At 43.0% G+C, this 20,700-nt stretch overlaps 1 protein-coding gene across 2 annotated transcripts in view; it reads left to right on the top strand.

The window, feature by feature from the left end:
- The window catches only part of LOC143842663 (lipase member M-like), a 51,090-nt gene that overhangs the window by 19,278 nt on the left and 11,112 nt on the right, over positions 1–20,700 (top strand). The window contains exons 1-5 of one of the 2 annotated variants that reach the window (XM_077347869.1): positions 13,352–13,456; positions 14,349–14,509; positions 15,773–15,890; positions 16,106–16,304; positions 19,022–19,131. In XM_077347869.1, the coding sequence (XP_077203984.1) occupies positions 14,414–14,509; positions 15,773–15,890; positions 16,106–16,304; positions 19,022–19,131 (523 nt within the window). In that variant the 5' untranslated portion in view covers positions 13,352–13,456; positions 14,349–14,413. Of the gene's footprint in view, positions 1–4,807; positions 4,880–6,496; positions 6,563–6,897; positions 13,457–14,348; positions 14,510–15,772; positions 15,891–16,105; positions 16,305–19,021; positions 19,132–20,700 lie in introns of those variants that run through there. The other variant, XM_077347870.1, reaches the window with a different exon arrangement.

The raw sequence follows: 20,700 nt of genomic DNA, 5'->3' as shown, positions 1-20,700 counted from the left end.
TATCTATCCCCATGAGGGGGAACCCAAATTTCTTCATGAGCTCTTTAAAGACCATGCCATGTTATAAAAGGTGAAGAGGGTTTCCAGTTGCTGTACCAGTGCATTGTTTTCCTGTGATCTGATTTTCCATGGAAGTGAATAACAACTATTATCTCATAGGTGCTTGCATATGAAGGTAAACCTGGTCTGTTTCTCAGTGGAATCAGGCATTGTAAATCATACTTTTAAAAAAATGGAAATAGCTCCCCTTTTTATTTGCTGGTGCCACTTTGCCAAGGCTGGGGCAGAAATGACCCACCCCTCTTTCCTGCAGGGATAAGGGAAAGGAGTGGAGAAGGGAGGAGCAGGATTCTGAGTGGATGGGCAGGAAGGGATGTGCCAGTGTTTGTCTCTTGCGGCCCTTCCTTGCATATCCAGGAAACTGCTAACTGTGGCTGTGGAATGGTAGGTAAATTTCCTCCAGGCTGGCATGGATTCTAGAGATTTTTGGTGGGGGGATCATTTTGGCATGAAATTGGTGTCACTGTGGTAGGCATGTAGTTGTGATTTTCTGAATTGTGCAGGAGATTGGACTAGATGACACTGGAGGTCCCTTCCAACTCTATGATTCTATCCTATGACCTCAAGTTTGCCTGCAAAGTGGTGTCTCCAGGGCAGGCTTTTTGTACAAGGCTTGGGAGGTCCACAAGGGTAAAAGCTCCTTCTCATCATGAGGGCAATAAAATCAGACTTGACGGGCTGGAGTTCCTGGCAAATTTCAATGGTATGTCAGTTTGGCAGTCACCACATATCCTGGGAGCTGCTTTTCAGGTTTAATCAGACATGGCAGAGAATCTGGGGTTTGGGGTACTTTACAACAACTGCTGGTGTGACCAGCAGTGGCTAGAGTTGGAAAAAAGGGGGGCCTGCTTTGAAATCTAACTTTTCTGGAGTTGTTTCCCATTTTAGTAGTGGTCAGCCTTTGGAGGAATTTGTTCTCCAATCATAGAGTCCTACTTTGCTGCAACAACTAGGTTGCCTGGTTCATAAACATGCAATCCTCCTGGCCCATGCCAGTAATGAAAGCGGTGTGCAAATTAGTTCTCATTTGCCTGGAATACAACATCACAGAGGTGCCCAACCCCCGGGCTCCGAACCGGTACCAGTCCATGGATCAGTCGGTACCGGGCCACAGCTCCTTCTCTTCCTCCTCCCCAGCTGCTGCCTTGGGAGCTGCCCTGCCGCTCTGCCGCCAGCTCACCATTGGTGCTCTCTAGCAACCGCCATGGCTGGCGCTCCCCCTCGGTGTGGCACTGTGCACCTGCTGCTGGCAGCACCCCCCAGTGAGTGGTGGGAAGTCAGGGGTGCCCGCAAGAATGCAAGCGGATCAGGGGCTCAGGTGGTGGTGGTGACATCCCTTGGCAAAACTTCCCCCTCTCCCCACAGCCTTCCTTCTCCTTGGCAAGCCAGCTCCATGCCCGCCTCAAGCACGCTGCTCACCAGTCAGTCCTGAACTTGTCCCGAGGAGGTGGAAACATGCCTCTTCAGCAGCTGGCCAAGTGGTTCCCGCAGAGGCCGGAAAGGTCTGCGATGAGCGAGTACCTCGCCTGCCCTGAGCTTGCAACGCTTATTCTGCCGCACTGGCACCTTTGCTCACTTGCCTCCCCAGCTTGCAAGGATCACTCTGCCACCGCGAAGGTGTGTGCACGGCTGCCACTGCCACTGCCCAGAGAATGATGCTCAGTGGGTCCACAGCAGATGGGTTCGGAGCCCGAGGCAGAGTGCCCTGCCAGGATGTGCGGGGGCAGTGGCAAGCTACTTGCGCCTGGGGGAGAGGGGGGGCGCTGCTGCTCAGAGTCGTCCAGCCAGGCAAGAGGCAGCCTCGGAGTGTTCCAGTGCTCTCTTTGGGCCCTGGGGCAGAAGTGCATGGTTGCATTAGGCAAAAGACAAAAAAGGGATGTTTAAATGTTACCATAGTGACCAGAGTTAGAGAGCATTAGGACTGTTAAAGGAGAGGAGGAGACTACCCCCCCCCCCCGGGCCTCAGTAAAATTGTCAAGCGTTGACAGGTTCCCGGTGATAAAAATGTTGGGGACCACTGCAACATCATATTTTCTGCAAAGCACATAGCTGGAGTTGATAATCAAGTGGAAGATGCATTATCTCTCCTCTAGGAGCAGAGGATTCAAATACTAATGCCGGGGGTGAGTCAGGATCCAGAGACCTTCCCTAAGGCTTGGCAACACCTGGAGACTTGGCAACACCTGGGATCACTTTCTCCTTCCACGCAGAGCATTTATGAGAGGGCAATTGTCAGCTTTTCATCATTCGGGTGAGCGGTAGGGTGGCCATCGCCATTGCAGGCTTCAGAACCTCTTGTCCTGCACCCTATCAGCACCTGCATAATAAGGGTTTGTACACCAAGACTACAAATGTATACTTGGCAGGTTTATTCTTTTATAATAGGGCACTAGGCTACTGGAACCCATGCAGCTCATTCATGGCAAGAAAGGCTTTGGAGGGTTGGAGAAGTCTGGTGCTACACTCAGCTGATGGCGGGAGAAGAAGAGTTGGTTTTTATATGCCATTTTTCTCTCCCTGAAGTAGTCTCAAAGTGGCTTACAATCCCCTTCCCTTTCCTCTTCCCACAACAGACACCCTGTGTGGTAGGTGAGGCTGAGAACCTGATATTCTTGCTCGATCAGAATGGCTTTATCAGTGCTGTGGCAAGCCCAAGGTCTCCCAGCTGGCTGCATGTGGGGGAGCATGCAATAAAACCCATCTCACCAGATTAGAAGTCTGCACTCCTAACCACTACACCAAGCTGCAATTGCTGCAGAAGCTGCTGGACCAATTACTGGCAGCATGCACATCACCCCTTAAGGAGGCTCTGTATTAAGCAACATTCACACTTGCCTGTTTTGGTGCCTTTTGGTGCAGGGAAATTCTGGCTGCTTCACACACTGACAAATCCGGTGCTGCACTGGCCAGGAGTGATATTGAGGTTTTTCCAACAATGCTGCATGTGTGGCTGTGCAGGTCTAAGTGTGATCCACAAGGGTGAGGTATTTCCATCACTCTGCCAGCATTGCTTATGCCATTGCCCCGCCCTCTGCATAGCATGTCTTGTTACCTTGAGTTCAGGCGGAACTTACCAGGAGTTCTGTTTATACATGAAAATGGGAGTTGCCTCTTATGTTTTCAGTTCTCTGCTATCCTCAGGTCATGCCTCTGCCTCCTTGGTTTAAACACTGGGCATTTGGGAATGCATTCATTCAGGATCAGAAAGGCCATTTTTGCCTCACAGATCATCTCTACCCCACATCAGATAATGGTGCTAGGTCATTTGTAGTCCTTAGCATATAAAGGCTATGTGAGGCCTGACTTAGTATGCTAATATTCACCTTTTTAGGTCCTGCTGGCTCGTTTCCAAAAGTTCTGGTGGTAGTTCTGGTGGTGGTGTTTTTTGGCAGGTTGTTAAGCTTCAAGTTCCAGCTGGGACATGCACCTTGGTCTGGCAGACCACCTTTATATGAGATCACCAGACCACTGAGGCACAAAGTGGAATGCACTTGCGGACACTGTGGCTGCTGAGGGGTTTTGCTGAGGGGCCCTATCAGTAATTGTGGTACAGTTGGGCAAGAATGACCGGCCTGCTATCAAGGGCCTTCGACTGCAGCTCACTGACCAGTCTTTTCTAGAGATTTTACATCAGTGTTTACCAGGAGTAATGGTTATATGTTCGGATCTGCTCCAGTGCTGCAGCTGGAGAGAGGCTGTGTTGCATGGGAAGGTGGGCCTTGCAAGATGTAAAATTAAAAAGGCAATTGGTCGGCATGTGTTAAGTTGGGGTGGGCTAGTCATCAGTCATTCAAATATATCACAGAGGCTTTCCCCTCTTTACTGCAATGATGGTGTTTATCTCTCTGAATGGGGCAATGATTTGTGGCTTCATGAAAAGCAAGCTATCCTTGTGAATTGGCTTTCTATGCAGGGGTGTTGGTAGAAATGTATATAAATATAAATAGATGGATAAATAAATAACAGTGCTGCTGACATCAATCTCATAGGATGACAGAGGAATTTCAAAACATTGTCAAGAAGGGGGGCAGTAATTAGAGGGGAAGATTGCCTTCCTGCTATGGTTGCCTCCCCCCTGCTCTGGTCCCAGTGGCTTTGGGGTGCCAAGGGCTGGGTCTTGTCACTGGTGTCTGGGTTCCTCGCAGTCTGCTGATTGTGAGGTGGCACTGGTTCTTCCCGGGACGTGCCGACACTCTGGCTGGAGTAAATAAAGCTGTGGCCAATCCCATGCCAAATAAGATTTTGTGTGTGTGCATCCTTCTTGCTGTCCCCTAACTGCCCTCCTGTTAGGCAATGGCGAATTAGTCTGTCCAATATAATGAGCTAGGTCACAATAAATTACAAACCTGTCTCAGAGGCAGATAGCATTCCAAGCACACTTCATTTTATTTGTTGAATAACGTATTATGGTCTGTTTCATCAGAGAGTAGGAATTAGGGATGATAACACTTCCAGAAGCAACAATATCTTTTCAGTAAGTGAATGAAAGCAGTCAAAGATAGTGGCCGAACATATAAAGCTAGCGTCAATGTACTTTAACCCCAGGCTGTTTTCACCAAGAGGCGAGAACAATAGATAAAAAGAAATAAAAACAGTTAACACCGGGGAGCTTTCGCGAGCTTCTCTGATCTGTATGTCTTCATTGCTACAAGCGGTACAAGAAATGCTATTTCTTTCATGTCCACCTTGACAGCTGCGAGAGGAACAGAATCAAAACGCCCTTAACTTTCCTACTTTTCTTATCCAGAGTCGAATAGACGTCGTTGCTGGAATATTTCCTGATTACACTTCAGTAAAAACAGTGATTCATTGGAGCCAGGTAGAGTTGACCAATTTCTTTATTTAAACTGCAACCATCAATGTTTTCAACATGGTTTAAAGCCAGGTAGTCTCTGCCTACACGGGTTCAACACTGCAGGGCACTTCCATGAATGGAAGTGATTTCCATAAGCCAAGTGTAAGTTCCTTCTTTCTCTCCTCTTGTGGTAGCATGAAATTCCCCCTGAAATGCTGTTCTTAGGAATCTCCAGTTCCCCAGGAATAACACTGGGAAGGCATTGTGGGTTGGAGCCAGAAAAGTCCTTCTTTTCGAACAAGAATCCTTCTGCCACTGGAAGCAGGTCATGGGATCTAGGGCCAATGTGTATGAATGTTCATGGTCTAATGCCAAAAAATTTACCTTATCTGTTGAAAAGCAATTTTCAAAATTCAAATGTATATTTTCCTTAATTTTTGAAATGAGTGTCTAGGTTTCCAAAAAGTGCTGTAATGAGGTATGAGGAAATTTTATATTAAATACTAGTATCAGGGCTTTGTGGCCTGCAGGGAGGCTGCAAACTCCACTAGCTCCCTCCCAGCAGGAGCATACCTGTGGGTCTCAAAGTCCTGTTGCTGCCTGTCTCCTCATGGGCAACAATGGAGGCCATAGCCCCAAGGCTTCTAGCAGGCAAGGAGGGAGGGTAGGAGCTGGAGGGGGAGGGCCAATCAGGGTGGACCTGGATGGACAGGGCCCTGGACCGTGTCCTCCCAGGAGGCTGTTTCCCAAATATATAAGGGAGCAAAATAGTGTTAAGGATATCTGCATTTTTATTTTGCTTGTTGCATTTTCGAATATAAAGTTCTCCCACATCTCACAATCAATTATCACAAAAAAAACCCCAACACCCTGCTGCCTACTGCAATGAACATGAAGAGATTCCAGTACAGAAATTTACTTAGGTCTATATATGAGGCATTAGACTAAAGGATTTTATCAGGAATGACCAGGCAAGTTAAAGCCAGCTTGTTAGTTTTCATATAACTCACTAGTTTTCACATACAGTTATTGAATGGTATGGGCAGTGAACACATCCTAGAAAAGAACAAGCTCCTAACTGTAGGAACAAGCTCCTAACTTTATATCACAGGAAGACTTTATATCAACAAAATTTAAAAAATAGTCACTGAAATAGCAGTGACTGTAACCAAATGGTAGAAGGACCAGCTGGAAGACATATGGGTAAATACAAACTTTACTGAATATACAACGATCCCTCTTGTGAGCACAGAAGGAGAAGGAGAAGGAGAAATGTGTGCATAGATTTCAAATCACAAATACCAAAGGTCTCAGATTAGATATTCCCAAAAACTAAGATTATAGCCACAATAACAATTTAAAGTTACTTCTTAGAGATCCAGTGTTTTAGTTTGAGGTTTGACAGATGTTACAGGGAACATTGTTTTATAGTTGTAGTCTCCATTCTACGAATGTAGATCTCCCAGATCTCTCAATTGATATTCAGACTATGGGGATAATAACTGTTCTGGAAGGTAGACATACTTCTGGAAGGTCCTCATACTTCACCCCACAATCTGAAGTTGGCCAACCAATCAGTCTTCCAAAATGTTGAGAATTTACCAGATTTCTCATTATTACTCTTTCTCCTCCTTCTTTTAGGTGGCTAGATCCGGAGAATTTAAATATTTTGACTATGGCAGTAAGAACCAAGCTGTATATAATATGGTAAGCAAAAGGGCGATAGTGATGAGGACTTAAAAATGTGTAAATCATGTTATGTTAAGGCCTGATAGATAGTAACCAGTAGAATCATACAATAGCACTCGGGAACAGCCTCATCTGAATGAATTCCCATTTTTCTGTTTATTACTGATCCTGCAACAGATTCGGATATTGAAAGAGATGCAGATAAACCATAAGGGCAAACCATAATTTTCTAGGACAAGATGTCCTTCTGCATTCAAAAGGTTTTTCAGATGCTAGAAGATTAACTGGCTTTTAAAATAATATTTTTTAATCGCTCAATTTTTATTTATTTTTTCTGGTCTTTTCATCAACAGACCACTCCTCCTTTTTATAAAGTAGAAGATATGACTGTTCCAACAGCTGTGTGGAGTGCTGGAAGAGATAAAATTGAAACTGTGAAAGATGTTCAACTGTTGCTCCCTCGAATCACTCACTTAACTTTCTATAAGAACATTCCTGATTGGAACCATTCAGACTATCTTTTAGGACTTGATGATCCAAAGTACTTATACCCAGACATTTTTGCATTGATGGAGCATTACAAATAAAGTGTTACTTAATATAAGGTATAAACTGCACATATTCCATATTAAACATGGAAACGCTTAAAACAAGTTTGTGTCTGATCCCTTCTGTAAATTACTTACATGTGGCAGAACATGTGGCTCTGGCCTGCAGGCCCTACAATGATTTTCAAATACCTGAAAGGGATTTTTCCTTTCTGTTCACCACAACCTGGTCATTGCAAGAATTGTCCACTGAGAGGGCCAGGACTCTCAGCTTCCCTTTAAAGCTCTGAGGCCTACAGAGGTAATCAACCAGTGGTCCTCCAGATGTTCATGGACTACAATTCCCATGAGCCCCTGCCAGCAAACACTGGCAGGAGCTCTTAGGAATTGTAGTCCATGAACATCTGGAGGACCACAGGTTGACTACCCCTGCTCTATAATTCCTACTATTTGTTGGAATAGGCAATGTCTGGTGCACAAAGAAAAAGAAGACGTGCAAGGGGCTACAAGAAGACTATCAGATATGATCATGAGGTCAGGACTTTCTCTCCTATTAAGTATCATCGTTGTCTGTCTCCAGATTGCTACTCTTAGGGTCAATTTCCTGCATTTTGGAAGCCATTCAGTTTCTCTCTCTCAACCTATCTCTATCTCTAATCTACACTGTATAATATATTAATCCCTAATAAACATTTATCTACTCTTTAATCAGGTTGTGCACCTCCCTGTGTTATTTACCTTGCCAACACTATTCATCATCTGCTTATCATAAAGATAGCTTACTGCCTTAAATACTACTGGAAGGCAAATTCCGCATGGTGGTGGCTGCACTGGGCCACCAGCAGTGTGCTGCATGTGCTGCAGCAGTCTGAGGCAGTCTGAGGCATGTGCTGCAGCAGTCTGTGTCCACACGGGGGACACAGTTCAGTGGGACACCTAGCATCCCATTGAAATGTGTCCCCCTGGGAAGCAAAGCAGTGGTGGATTTGTTCTACCATGTAAGGGGGCCCCATGGGGGGGATTCTTTATTATGCAGGAGGGTGGGATTGTGTTCCATGCAATTCCACCTTCCTGCAAAAGAAAAATGAATGTCCCAGTCCGTCCTGCAGCACAGGAAAGCATTTTAAAGCCAACCAGGGCATTCTTTGCCCCCTGTTGGCCCCCGTAGCGGCTAAGGTAATGCAAATTTTCCCGTGTTCAGTTAGCCCCGACCAACTGAGGTTCTGATTCCTGGCAGGCCCAGGAGGGGCGATTTGCTCCGCTTTCATACAAGCTTTCATACAAGCACCCTCTTGGCCTTTTCCACCCATGCAGAATCAGCTGAAGTTAGCCACTTGCCAGCTGACTGCCTCTCCCCTTCCTCTTGGCACCCCTTTTAAAATAACTTGTCCAAGAGGATGTAGGTCTGGGTGGTATAGAGAACTACTAATAATATCAGTATCAGAATATATAAAGCATCTATTAAAAAGAAAATATTCCCAAGCACCGTTTTAGTGTACTACCAGATTAAGCAAGGGATCCAACAGAAAAGTGCAAATCACAATTCCTCCCTCCCTCCCTCTATGCATGCCCTAGCAGCTGTTAAGTTATCTTAGAAAGTTACAGATGTTTGTTCAGGCTTCTTTTACCTCCAACCTCTTTATGGTCTGCAGGCTGGCACATTTTGATTCATTAATTTTTATTTGTGCATATCTGCCTCCTACAGATCTCAGTTAAGAGTTCTTTCTGACTTGATGGGTCAGCACAAAAAAGAGCTTCCTCCTTGTTCCCAGAGGTTTTATCATTTCTTGTTTTCAAGAGTTTCTTCTTGAAGCCATTTTAGTAGTTAACCCCCTCATATGTCTGTTCCTTTTATATATCACCTACCTAGCTAGAGGTGGAGGAAGCTGGACCACCCTATTGTCTCTTGGCAGACATATTAGCATTTCTAAAAAGAGGTCTGAGGTGAGGCTGGATGGTTTTCCCCGCTTTCTTTCTTTCCTCTCTTTGGGCTCCAACTCTCAGCTACCTTCTCTTTTGTAATAAACAACTCTTGGCTACCAACATCCTGTACCTTTCATAGGCAGGGCATTTACCAGGCCTAGACTATTGAGCCGCTATCAAGAATGAGCATGTGGGCAACCCACTATGGTGTTCCTCTATCTAATGTGTATCATGCGTGGCTTATTTCTTATTATGTGATCCTGGATCATAATAAATTATGCTAGACATAATAAACTATGGTAGACAGGTAAGCATTTCATGAAATCCCCATTCCCTCTCCCAAAACAACCACACCCGGAGAAAGGATTGCAAGAGCAATATGCATGTTGTTGGCCTTCAGTTCTAATATCTGGGAAACCTGGATAAATTAAAAGCAGTAAAAACTTTAAAAATGCAATGATTGACTTACATGCACAGACGTACATTTTGGATAGCCTCTGCATTTTAAATACAGGTACAGATCCTTCTTTCTTTTCTACTATACAATATCTAGCTCAAGATTTTAAGCTTTTCATGTAATTGTCTGCTGCCTTACACAAGGCAGGGCAAAAGGAGGGTACTGATACTTCTTGATAAGAACATGCGTTATGATTTGTTGTTAAATTTTAGATGAACTCATTGTTCTAGTATTTTTTGATGTGTTCTCCTATCAAACCAGCAATTGACTGGAGAATAGCTGTTCTCTGTGGAATGTGCTAACACGATGTGGGCACCTACATCCCTGCATCTATTATCAAATTCTGATCTATTTGATATGTAATAATTCAATGATAAGCAATTGAAGACCTGAGGGTATGGGGTTACTGCCAGTTGGCTCAACCATACTCTTTGGAATTAGGCAAGATGCAAATAAATGAAGCAATACAGACACTCTGTCTTTACCTATCTTCAGGATACAGAAGAAACTTTGTAGTTTTGGATTCCTTTATAGAACAAACAACATGATATCATGGGATTTTCAGTCCCACGTGGCTAGGCATATTTAGATGGCATCCTGAAAGGGGAGAGGTTGGTTTCTTACATCTGTTCTAGCTCTCTAATCCTAAACATTGTGATGTCACCATGTCTATATATTTATTTCTCAAGTGTGGTCTTTATTTGTTTATGTTATATATTATTTCATTCCATGTATCCCCCATGTTGTATGTAAATCACCCTGAGCTATATGGAAGAGTGGTATAGAAAATAAAATAAAATAAAATAAAATAAAATAAAATAAAATAAAATAAAATAAAATAAAATAAAATAAAATAAAATAAAATAAAATAAAATAAAATAAAATAAAATAAAATAAAATAAAATAAAATAAAATAAAATAAAATAAAATAAAATAAAAATCAGCAACTATTGAAACCTGCAGCTTGGGGCCACATTACTAAACAGATTTTCCTGGAAACATAGGAACCCCACAGTTTGCAGAAAAATATGAAACTAAAAATGGGGGGGGGTAAATTCCACCAATTTCCATTTTTAAATGTCTGTGTATGCACAGAAATCTCACATACCTCCTTCAGGTGGGAATGGTGGTAACAGTGAATGAGGGGGTGCCTATTAACTATGGAAGACCTGGCAATGACTCTGGTATTTGGGGGGCAGAGGTTGCAAGAGCCCAGTGACAGAGTTTGGGAAACATGCCAGGCAATTGTGGTAAGTTACAATGGCAAGCAGGAGTTCCCTCCCATAAGTATTGTGGGTCACCACTTGTCACTATATTAGTTACTCAGATGCCAGATTTCTGGATACTTAAATCTTGAGAATGGAGCCATGAACAAACAAGATGGATCTTTCTACAAATTTAAAAATAAGCTCCAGGTTTGCAGAAAAATATGAAATAATAATAAATAGAAAACATTGAGGGTTAAAACATTCGATAGAATAGAAGCAATAGCTGCAGCTTTAAGAAACAAATGCCATCTTACTGGTTATTGTGGGAGTTGCTAGGAAATCCTAACGCTGACAGACTTCAAGCTTTAGTTTCTGTCAGTAAAATGCAGGTGGAAAGGGATAGGACTCTTTCCAAGACTGTGTTGGACTCTGAAGGAGGACTGGGGCTGGGGAGTCATATCACAGGGCCCATTTTGCATTGAGAGGGAAGAAGCATCAGCCACTCCATGCCATTTTCTCAAGGAGAAAGACTATAATTTGCCCCATTGATCCCCTTCTCTCCTCCTAGGCCATAATACTGATATGAGTAGAACCCTATGTACAGTTCACATTACCTTAATAAGGAATGTTCAAGTCAAGAAAATGGCACATGGCGGGGGGAGGAGAGACTGTCTGGCTGTAGGGGAGGCATGCTGAACTAGAATCCAACTCCAGAGAATCCTGTGGACCATTGTCTTGTTTAACTGGAACCTCAGTGTCCCTGGTCTCCTGACCAGAAGACATGTGGCTTTATTAGTATGTATTCTTATGAATCACAGCTGATGGATTCAAAAAGGGTCATTTTATGGAGATAAAAGGAGCAGCTTAAGAGCTTGGAGTAGTTACAGAGCCTGCCCTGATGTTTGAAAAACAAGTTGACCTTCAATCAGCTACATATGATTTGCCAGCTCTCTTATTTTCTAGACACAATCTGGCCACACTGACCCATTTCACAGTTGGCTGCCCTCTGACACATACACAAAGGAATATAAACCTAACAAAAATTCAATTAGGTACCATGAAGTTGAGCGGTAACAATACTAAAAGTGAATTAAACAAAATAACTCAGTGCATTGTACAGTTTTCTTAAAATACACATTGAAAACAGGTCTTGAGTTTAGCCTCCAAGAGGAAAACACTGGACTAAGTAGTCCTTAGTGTACAATAGACAATATAAATAAATATCCACAGGCTGTCCTTGAAGACAACCCAGAAACTAACTAGCTCTCCCCTCCAAAGAATTTCCTTTCCACAGAATTTCACCATCATTCCCTTTCAGTGAACTGACAGCTGAATAGGTTGTGTGTATTTGTTTTTAAAGAGCATGTCTTTTGTTTCCAAGGAACCTGACCTCCTCCATTAGTTTCTTGTGTGATGCAATGCATTGTACTCATGACTGACATTTTGTTCTGAATGACTATCAACAACTTTTGAATGTCCTCTAAGTCAATGGTCCCCAACCTTTTTATCACCGGGGACCACTCAACGCTTGACAATATTACTGAGGCCCGGTGGGGGGGTAGTTTACTCCTCTACTCTCAACCGCTGCCCTAACGCTCTCTGATCGCTATGGTAATGTTTAAACATCCCTTCAAAATAAGATACAGACACGCCACAACAATGAACACAAGGAACATTTTATTTTCATGGAAATTTTAACTCATGACAATGACAAATCAATGGGAACCCTGAGCTTGTTTCTCTGCAATGAGATAGTCCCATCTGGGAGTGATGGGAAACAATGACACCCGAAGTGTGTTGCAAAGGGCCGGGAGGGATGAAGTAAAGGGCCAGGGGGGGGACGCGTCTTTCGCGGCCCACCTCCAATTAGTCGAAGGACCACATGTGGTCTGCGGCCCACAGGTTGGGGATTGCTACTCTAAGTTGTTTCCGTTGTATCATCCTGGACAATTCAGAGGGTAGTTTTCCTTGTGTTCAGAGGTGAGATTCCAATTCCAAATGGTATGTGTGTGTCTATTTATTTATCTATCATATCTATCTATCATATTTATTTATCTATTTATAGATTGATTTATAGTCCACCCCTCACAGTCTAGCTGTCTTGGGGTGGTGCACAACAAAGAATATACAGCAGCTGATAGAACATAAAATAATAACCAAAAAGTTAAAAGACTTAAAATGAGTTGCTGCCTGTATTGGTCTGTAAGGTGTTATAGGCAATTCGATTGAGAGGAGTCAGAGGGAGGGGGGGTGAGAGGAGGGAGACCCAATTTATGTGAAGTGTAATCTGTGTTTTTGGTTGGCCTCAACCAAAGGCCTGTTGGAAGTTCCATCAAGGCCCTAATATTTTCAGGGAGCTCATTCCACCAGGCAGGAGCCAGGATTGAGAAAGCCCTGGCTCTGGTTGAGGCCAAATGCATTTCTTTAGGGCCAGGGATCCTCAATTGATTGGTGTTACTAGATCAAAGCATTCTCTCGGGAATGTATTTAGGGAGGCGTTCCCTCAGATACACTGGGATACACTAACTGATACTGAGCAAGAAAACAGCAATGTCACTGGAATGTACACCCTGAATTAATTAGATGTTATCACAGGGTGTGTGTGTGTGGGGGGGTGTGAAGCAGGTAAGTGAGAGAGACACTGTAGATATATATACAAAGGTTGTTTAGGGAAGCAATGGCAGTGAGTCTATCGGAAGGAAGTTGTCTCTGTCCTACTCCTGTCAATGGGGGACTGCCAACTTTTTATCCCTTCAAGACCTGCTAGTGTGTTCCGGTAATGTCTTATGTTTGATTGATGCAGCCTTTTGGCACACCATTCACCCTATAATAATGGTGTATTGTCTCTGAATTAACTGTGTGCACATCTCAGTGTGATCCTTCTAATGGGGTGACAAGTCTCTGGATGCTAATATTATATATGCCTGCTTCATTTTTCAGATGGATGAAATACGTTTGATTAAGGGCTTGTGGAATAAGTCTGCTTCTAACTGAAAATGAAAGAAATAAAACTTATAAGAGGGTGGATAATAATAACCCACAACTCCACACTATGGAGTTACTTTTTCTGAAACTGATTTATTTTCATCAGTTTGTCCTGGGCTAACTCTGCATTGGATCACACTGTGATTATGAATGTAATGTGTAATGGCAGCTTATGCAAGTATGTAAAGATATTTGCCAAAATTTTAGAGCATCTTTGCTTTTAGGATATTTAAGGCATTGAGGAGCTAAACTTAGAGTTCCCTGCTCAACATGCAATTTATCTACCAAGAGCAGTTGCGGGGACTATTCGTGATCAATATATATGAGAGGTATCATTGGGCAGTTGTCATGGCCTTTTGAAGAACCCAGTATTCTGAAGCTGCCCTGAGTGCAGGTTGCACTTTTTTCTTGATGGTGGACTGATCCTGCCTACCCCTCATGCCACCCCTTACCTTGGAAGCTGCCACCAGAGATGGAAGCAGTGGCCTCATCTTTTCTGATGGCTGACGGGAATGCATGATATTGTCTGTTGTGGACATACCTGCTTGAGCAAGCAGTTATGAGCAGTGGCCTTGTGTGGTCCAGAAGCATTTAATGGCACATTATATTTGAGTTCACTCTCTGTGTAGATGATGCACGTAAGGATGGTATTCCTATAATAAGCATATCTTCCTGTTTGCCAGTTAATTCCTCTAGGAACCTATTATCTATGAAAATCAAACAACACCTTATTTAATACAGAAGCAAAATGTGGATGTTCCTTCTGGTGTTGTATGTGGCCCAAGGAATTGTGTCTTCAGCATCCAGTACTACAAATGTGAATCCTGAAGTATACATGAATATTGTAAGTTTTAATTTATTATCGTGATTCAAACAATATCACCCATTGAGTCTTCAGCACTATATGGGAGACTTATAAAAAATGATTTGGTTCTCTTTTATTCATCTATCGCTCCTTTCAGTAATACTAAGAAAGATGTCTTAGGACCTGCAGACACTTGTATCTCCCATGCCCTACTTTGCTAAAACAATAGAAGCTCTGTGTATATCATCTTATGTAGCAATTTTGCTGCATATGCACATGATGAAAGAAGTGCAAGTGATTTTCACAATAAGTAATGCAAGTTTCATGTTTCTTCACTGACCTGTTTTTTCCCTCTTATCACTTCCAATGATTTTCTCTCTCCTGTCTTCCGTCAATTTCTTCTGTTCATTTAATGTCTTGTCACAGTTCTCCTGAGACATTTATTTTTTAAACAGCAGCCCAAGATATTCTATGGGCATTGACTTCATTATGGATAGAAAACCCACACATGCATCGGAAGGTGGATATTGCATAGCAACACATGGCGGTGTCAGCAAGTAACATGTCTCTGCTGTGATTTGAAAATGGTTAATTCTTCTGTCACATCTGAAGCCCCCATTTGTTTTTTTAAGGAAAGAAAATTTCTTTTGCAACACACTTTCAGACTAAATGCAATAGAAAATACTATGTATGACTGTAAATATAATTATTAACAATACAAAAGCAACTTGCATTTGTACTGTGGATGTATTGCTTGAAGCATCAAAAACTGGAATTCATGGTGTTTAACAACATTTGGACTACAAGCCTTCATCTGAATAAATATATTCACCAGATCAAAACTCATTTATCCCTTTTTTCAAAAAGCATGCAAATTTAACATTGGCTACAAAGAACCTTGTGCAGGAATAATCAAATGTGTATTTAGGTTCCCCAAGGGGCGACAGACAAGGTGAATTCTTATGAACCTGGTGAATGTGTTTACACTGATGAAGGCTTGTAGCTGAAATACCTACCTTGTGAAATACCCTTTTCCATTTTTTTTGATATTGCAAGCAATAAATCAACAATGCAAATTGCTTTTGTATTAATAATTATAAGTTTATTTATAGCCATACACAGTATTTTCTATTCTATTTAGGCTGAAACTCTGTAGACCTTATTCTGTTTGTATTCTGTCTTTTAAACACATTTTGAGAGGCAGTTGAAAAAAGGGTTTAAATTCCTCCAAATAATGTAGGCATCATTTTTGTGCTCAATATGAAAACATAATGTTTCCCAACTACTTATGTCACTCAATAGAGTGAGATTATCCGACATCATGGATACCCATCTGAAGAATATGAAGTGATAACAGATGATGGTTACATCCTCACTTTGAACAGAATTCCTTGTGACAGAGCAAGACAACAGTGGTCATGTAAGTAAATATGCTTGATTTGGAGCTTTATTAATACATGGAATAAGCTTGATGAAACAGCTATCATAATATCTGCATACAGCCTGTAGTCCTGTACAGTTCTTGTTTATTTATTCACTTATTTATTTATTACATTTATATACCACCTTCCCCTAAGGCTCAGGGCGGTCCATGTGTTGTGAATCAATAACCTGTTTGTTCCCTTTTTTTCCCAGTTGAAAAGCCAGTTGTGCTTCTGCAGCATGGTTTCGCTTTAGAAGGCAGCAGCTGGATTGCAAATATGCCAAACAATAGCCTGGGATTCATGCTGGCAGAGGCTGGCTGTGATGTTTGGATTGGGAACAACAGAGGCACCTCCTGGTCACGAAAACATCAAAGCTTGACTGTTGATCAAGAACAGTTTTCTGCTTACAGGTACTATAAATGTAAAGGTTTACACATCGTTTAAACCAAACTCCCCCCACCCCCCAATTCTGCTTCTTCCTAATTCATACTTTATGGAGCATTCCTTCAGCCTTGCAGCAGAAATAACCCTATATCCAGAAAAATGTCCAGTTTCCATGTTCAAAATTTGACTTTTTTTTACTTCAAATGATTGAATATCTGAATTATCAGACAATTGAACATACTGAACAAGAATTGCAGGAAAGCACTTTGTAATTCAACTCATGTGAGCTCTGCATAATCTGTTTTCTTTGGCCCATTACATACATGCATCTTACTGCAGATTTTCAGGGCAGTAAGCCTTTAAATTTGACTTTGGATTCTATGCCCACCCTATGCACTTTTAGTTTTCATTATGTGTATTTATTCTGCAACTGCAGTTTAAAAAAGCACCTTTCTAAATTGTGGGATGCCAATAGTTCTTGGTTGTGGAGGGGCCCCCTGTGATCTCCCACACTCTGGCCTCAACCGAAGACCTGGTGAAAGAGCTCCATTTTACAGGCCCTGCAGAACCATGAAAATTCCTGCAGGGCTCTTCCAGGAGCTCATTCCACCAGGTTGGGGCCAGTACCAAAAAGGCCCCAGCCCTAGTCGAGGCCAGGCAAACCTCTCATAACCAACAGGTTAGTACCCACAGAATGCAAGGTCATGTGGGGAGCATAAGGTGATAGGCAGTGCCTCAGATGTATGGAGTCCAGATCGTGAAGGGCCTTAAAAGTCATAAACAGAACCTTTAATGTGATCCGGGCTGCAATGGGCAACCAATGCAGCTGGCTCAGCACCAGCTGGATATGGGCCCTCCAAGGTGTTCCAGTGAGGAATCTGGCTGCTGCATTTTGCACCAGCTGCAATTTCTGTGTCAAGAACAAGGATAGGCCTGCATAGAGCGAGTTACCATGTGGGTTTATTAATAATTGGTAGCACAGAAAGTCATAGTTATAAGTTATAATCAGTTGTTAGATTACTGTTTTTCATTTCTATGGTTTGGATCCAAAGAATACTAGGTAGAGCAGCTCTTAAGGTATGGGTCATTTCTGTCTCTGCCATTTTTCTCAGTCTTTTGTATGGCCTGAAAAGCTAGTCTTAGGCTCCAGGCTGCTTTTGGAATACTGTGGAATCCTCTCTGTGGGGAACTGTAGACTTCTCTCCCATTCATGCAAGGCACCTTTGAATCCCACTATTTGGCATTCTAGAAAGCAATCCAAATGTATTTTGTTTCAGATTGCCCCCTTGTCTTCTGTGCAATCAAAGGGTTATTGCATGCCTGAAGTTTACATAGTGCATGATCTAGAAGATAATGCAAATGCAGTGTACTAATCATGCTTCTAGATCAAAATCAGAAACACTTAAGAAATGCTCGGGTTCTTGGGTTTGATTCGAACAATGTTGTTTTCAATATGCGTCTAATAACTTGTTTTAAAGGATGGGTTCTGAACCACTAATTTGGACAGGACATTACAATTGATAATGGCTAGCACAATTGCTTTCTCCATTGAGTTGGATCACATGATATGGCCAAAGTAAATGAGCCGGAGTTTGATGATTTTGTCTACTAGTGATATTTAAGGCGTTATGTGCTGTAGTATTTCCTTGTTTGTCCACTTTTGCTGTCCATGGAACCCGCAGAATCCTTCTCCAACACTAGAGTTCAAACAAATCAATTCTCCTCTTGTCCAATTTTTTCATTCTCCAACTTTCACAGCCATAAGTGGCTACTGGAAATTTGATATATCAAACTAATCAGTCACCATTCTCATGTAAGTAACCCTACTCAACTCAGAGAAGGTGCATATTAGTGGGTACTTCACCTAATCTCAATCACTATCATATTCTCCACCATGAGTCATGTGAGTAGTTTTACAACCATAGGCAATAGCTTTACAAAGCACAATTTCTTCTGTGTGATAGAGATAATATCTGAGAGTGAGAGTAAAGCAGATAATAATGACATAAACATTTGCCTAAGGGAGGATGGCCTAAAAATAATGCCAGCTCTGGAAAGATGCAGATGAAGATATCTAGATGATGTAAACACAGAGAACCACATTTTAATAGCATAAAAAACAGAAGGCAAAAATAATGTGTTAGCATAAAAAATGATCCGAATTCAAAGTTTTGGAGGGTGGGGAAACCTCAAGGAAGAATGATACAGGAGAACGCCCCCCCTCCAATTACTTATATTTATACAATCACAAAGCACCATGAGGTTTGCAATCCTTGTGACCGAGTCCGCATGGTGGCAGAAGCACCGGGCTGCCAGCAGTGTGTTGCTACAGAGCTACATGCTCTATAGCAGTCTGTGTCCACACAGGATACACATTTCAGTGGGACACTTAGTGTCTGTCCTCAGAGACCTGCCGTGGGACAGGCCCTATTGGCTCCTGCAGTGGGCTAAGGGAACTCAGAAAATTACATGTTCCAGGGTGGCAGCCTGGTGGCAACATCATATGAAAGTAGGGATTTACCCCACTTCCATATCGGGTTTCCTTCTCAGCCTTTTATGCCTGTGCGGAATCAGTCAGTGTCAACCATTCTCAAGCACCCTGTGAGCCAGGTCAGAAAGTTCCACAGCAAATCCATCTACTTTGAATTCAGACTGCGTTCAGTTACAACAGTTGCCTGGTTACAAGCCAATAAAGTAAAGGCTCTCGCCTGTAAGTTACTATACATTTTCACTTGTACTGCAGTTTTGATGAAATGGCCAAATATGACCTCCCAGCGATAATCAACTTTATCCTGGAGAAAACCGGAAAGCCCCAAATACATTTTGTTGGATTTTCTCAGGGCGCCACTGAAGGTATGTTAAAGAAATGTATGGACAATGTATTTCTACTTATAAATGCTCTTTAGGAACAGTGCAATGAAAAGTCTACTATAATTTTTTTTTTCTTTTTGAATTAGAATAAAAGATAAAGCCCTTCTGATCATGTCTTCCTTGTATTGTATCACAGACTTTAACGTAAATCGCCCTAAGCCACAAAAGAGTGTGGTATATAAATATAATATAATATAATAAATCAATAAATAGAGATTTGGGGGTTTATTTATTCATATCCTGTTTCCCCCCCCACACACACACACACACAATGGCAAGTCAAAAGCAGCTTGCATGATCTTCTTCCCCTCCCCCACTTTATCTTTACAACAGCCCTGTGAGGAAGGTTGACATAGTCACCCAGCAAACTTCCCTATGGCCCATTATGCATGGGGGGGGGGATAGCACACATTCGGGGTGGAATGGCAGCCACTAAAATCACCCATAATGCACGGAGCCGGCTGCAACCGGCTGCAGATTCGGTGCATGCTGCCGAAAAAGCCGCATTAGTGAAATGTGGAAGAAAGCTCAGCTTCCGGGTGACCGGGGCGCAACCAGAAGCGGCGCCAAGGTCGCCGCGTGCATAATCGGTTACTCTGGGTTTTGCCGCCGTTGCGTCCCATGCATAAGCGGTTTGCTTTGCTTCTTCCCCCTCCGCATTTTCCATGTGACCCGAAATCGCCGTTTCTGCGGCCATGCATAATGGACCTATGAGTGGGGATTCAAACCTGGATCTTCCAAATTCTTGACTAATTCTCTATGCTGGTGTTGGTGTTGGTGTTGGTGTTGGTGTTGGTGTTCTGCCACTCCCGGACCCTGCCCAATATAGCAGGCCTGCTCCTTGGGCTGCAGCAAAGCCGGGGAGTCCGGGCAGAGGCGGGTGGGGGGAATCTTCAGCACAGACAAACTAGCAGGTCTGCCATGAAGGAGACGCAGTGGCCCTGCTCCTTGGGCCATGCGATGCCGTGGCAGCCCTTTTTTGGGTGGGGGAGCTGCCAGGAGGGCTGCCCGGGGGCCGGGGGGAGGAGAGGGGATTCTAGCGCCCATTGTATTCACAGACACAATGGGTTTTCAATCAAGTTTAACAATAAAACAATAATATATTTTTTGTTTTATAATAATAATAATAATGGTGGCAAGAAACCAACTATAAACCCCCTCTCTCCCACCCATCCATACCCTATAGTAACATCCACCACCACGCCCCAGGGGAGGAGATCTTCTAGTGTTGTCCAGCCAATGGGGCCTATACCAAGAGGGACCTGATCTTCCTGGCCAGGTCTCAACCAAATGCCTGGTGGAAGAGCTCCATCTGTGATAGCTCCGTCAGGGTCCTAGGTCTTCTGGGTGCTCATTCAACCAGGTCAGGGCCAGGACTGAAAAGGCCCTTGCCTGGTCGAGACCAGGTGTACCTCCCAGGGACTAGGGACAGCCAACCAATTCAACCCTGAGAGAAGAACCCTGCGGGGGGCATAAGGAGACAAGCAGTCCCTCAGATATGCAGGGCCCAGGCCGCAGATGGCCTTAAAGGTAAGAGCCTGAACCTTAAAC

Source organism: Paroedura picta, chromosome 8 (assembly GCF_049243985.1).
Source record: "Paroedura picta isolate Pp20150507F chromosome 8, Ppicta_v3.0, whole genome shotgun sequence".
Taxonomy (NCBI): Eukaryota; Metazoa; Chordata; class Lepidosauria; order Squamata; family Gekkonidae; genus Paroedura; species Paroedura picta.
The sequence above is the reverse complement of the archived record's forward strand: the minus strand, read 5'-3'. Positions and strand labels throughout refer to the sequence as shown.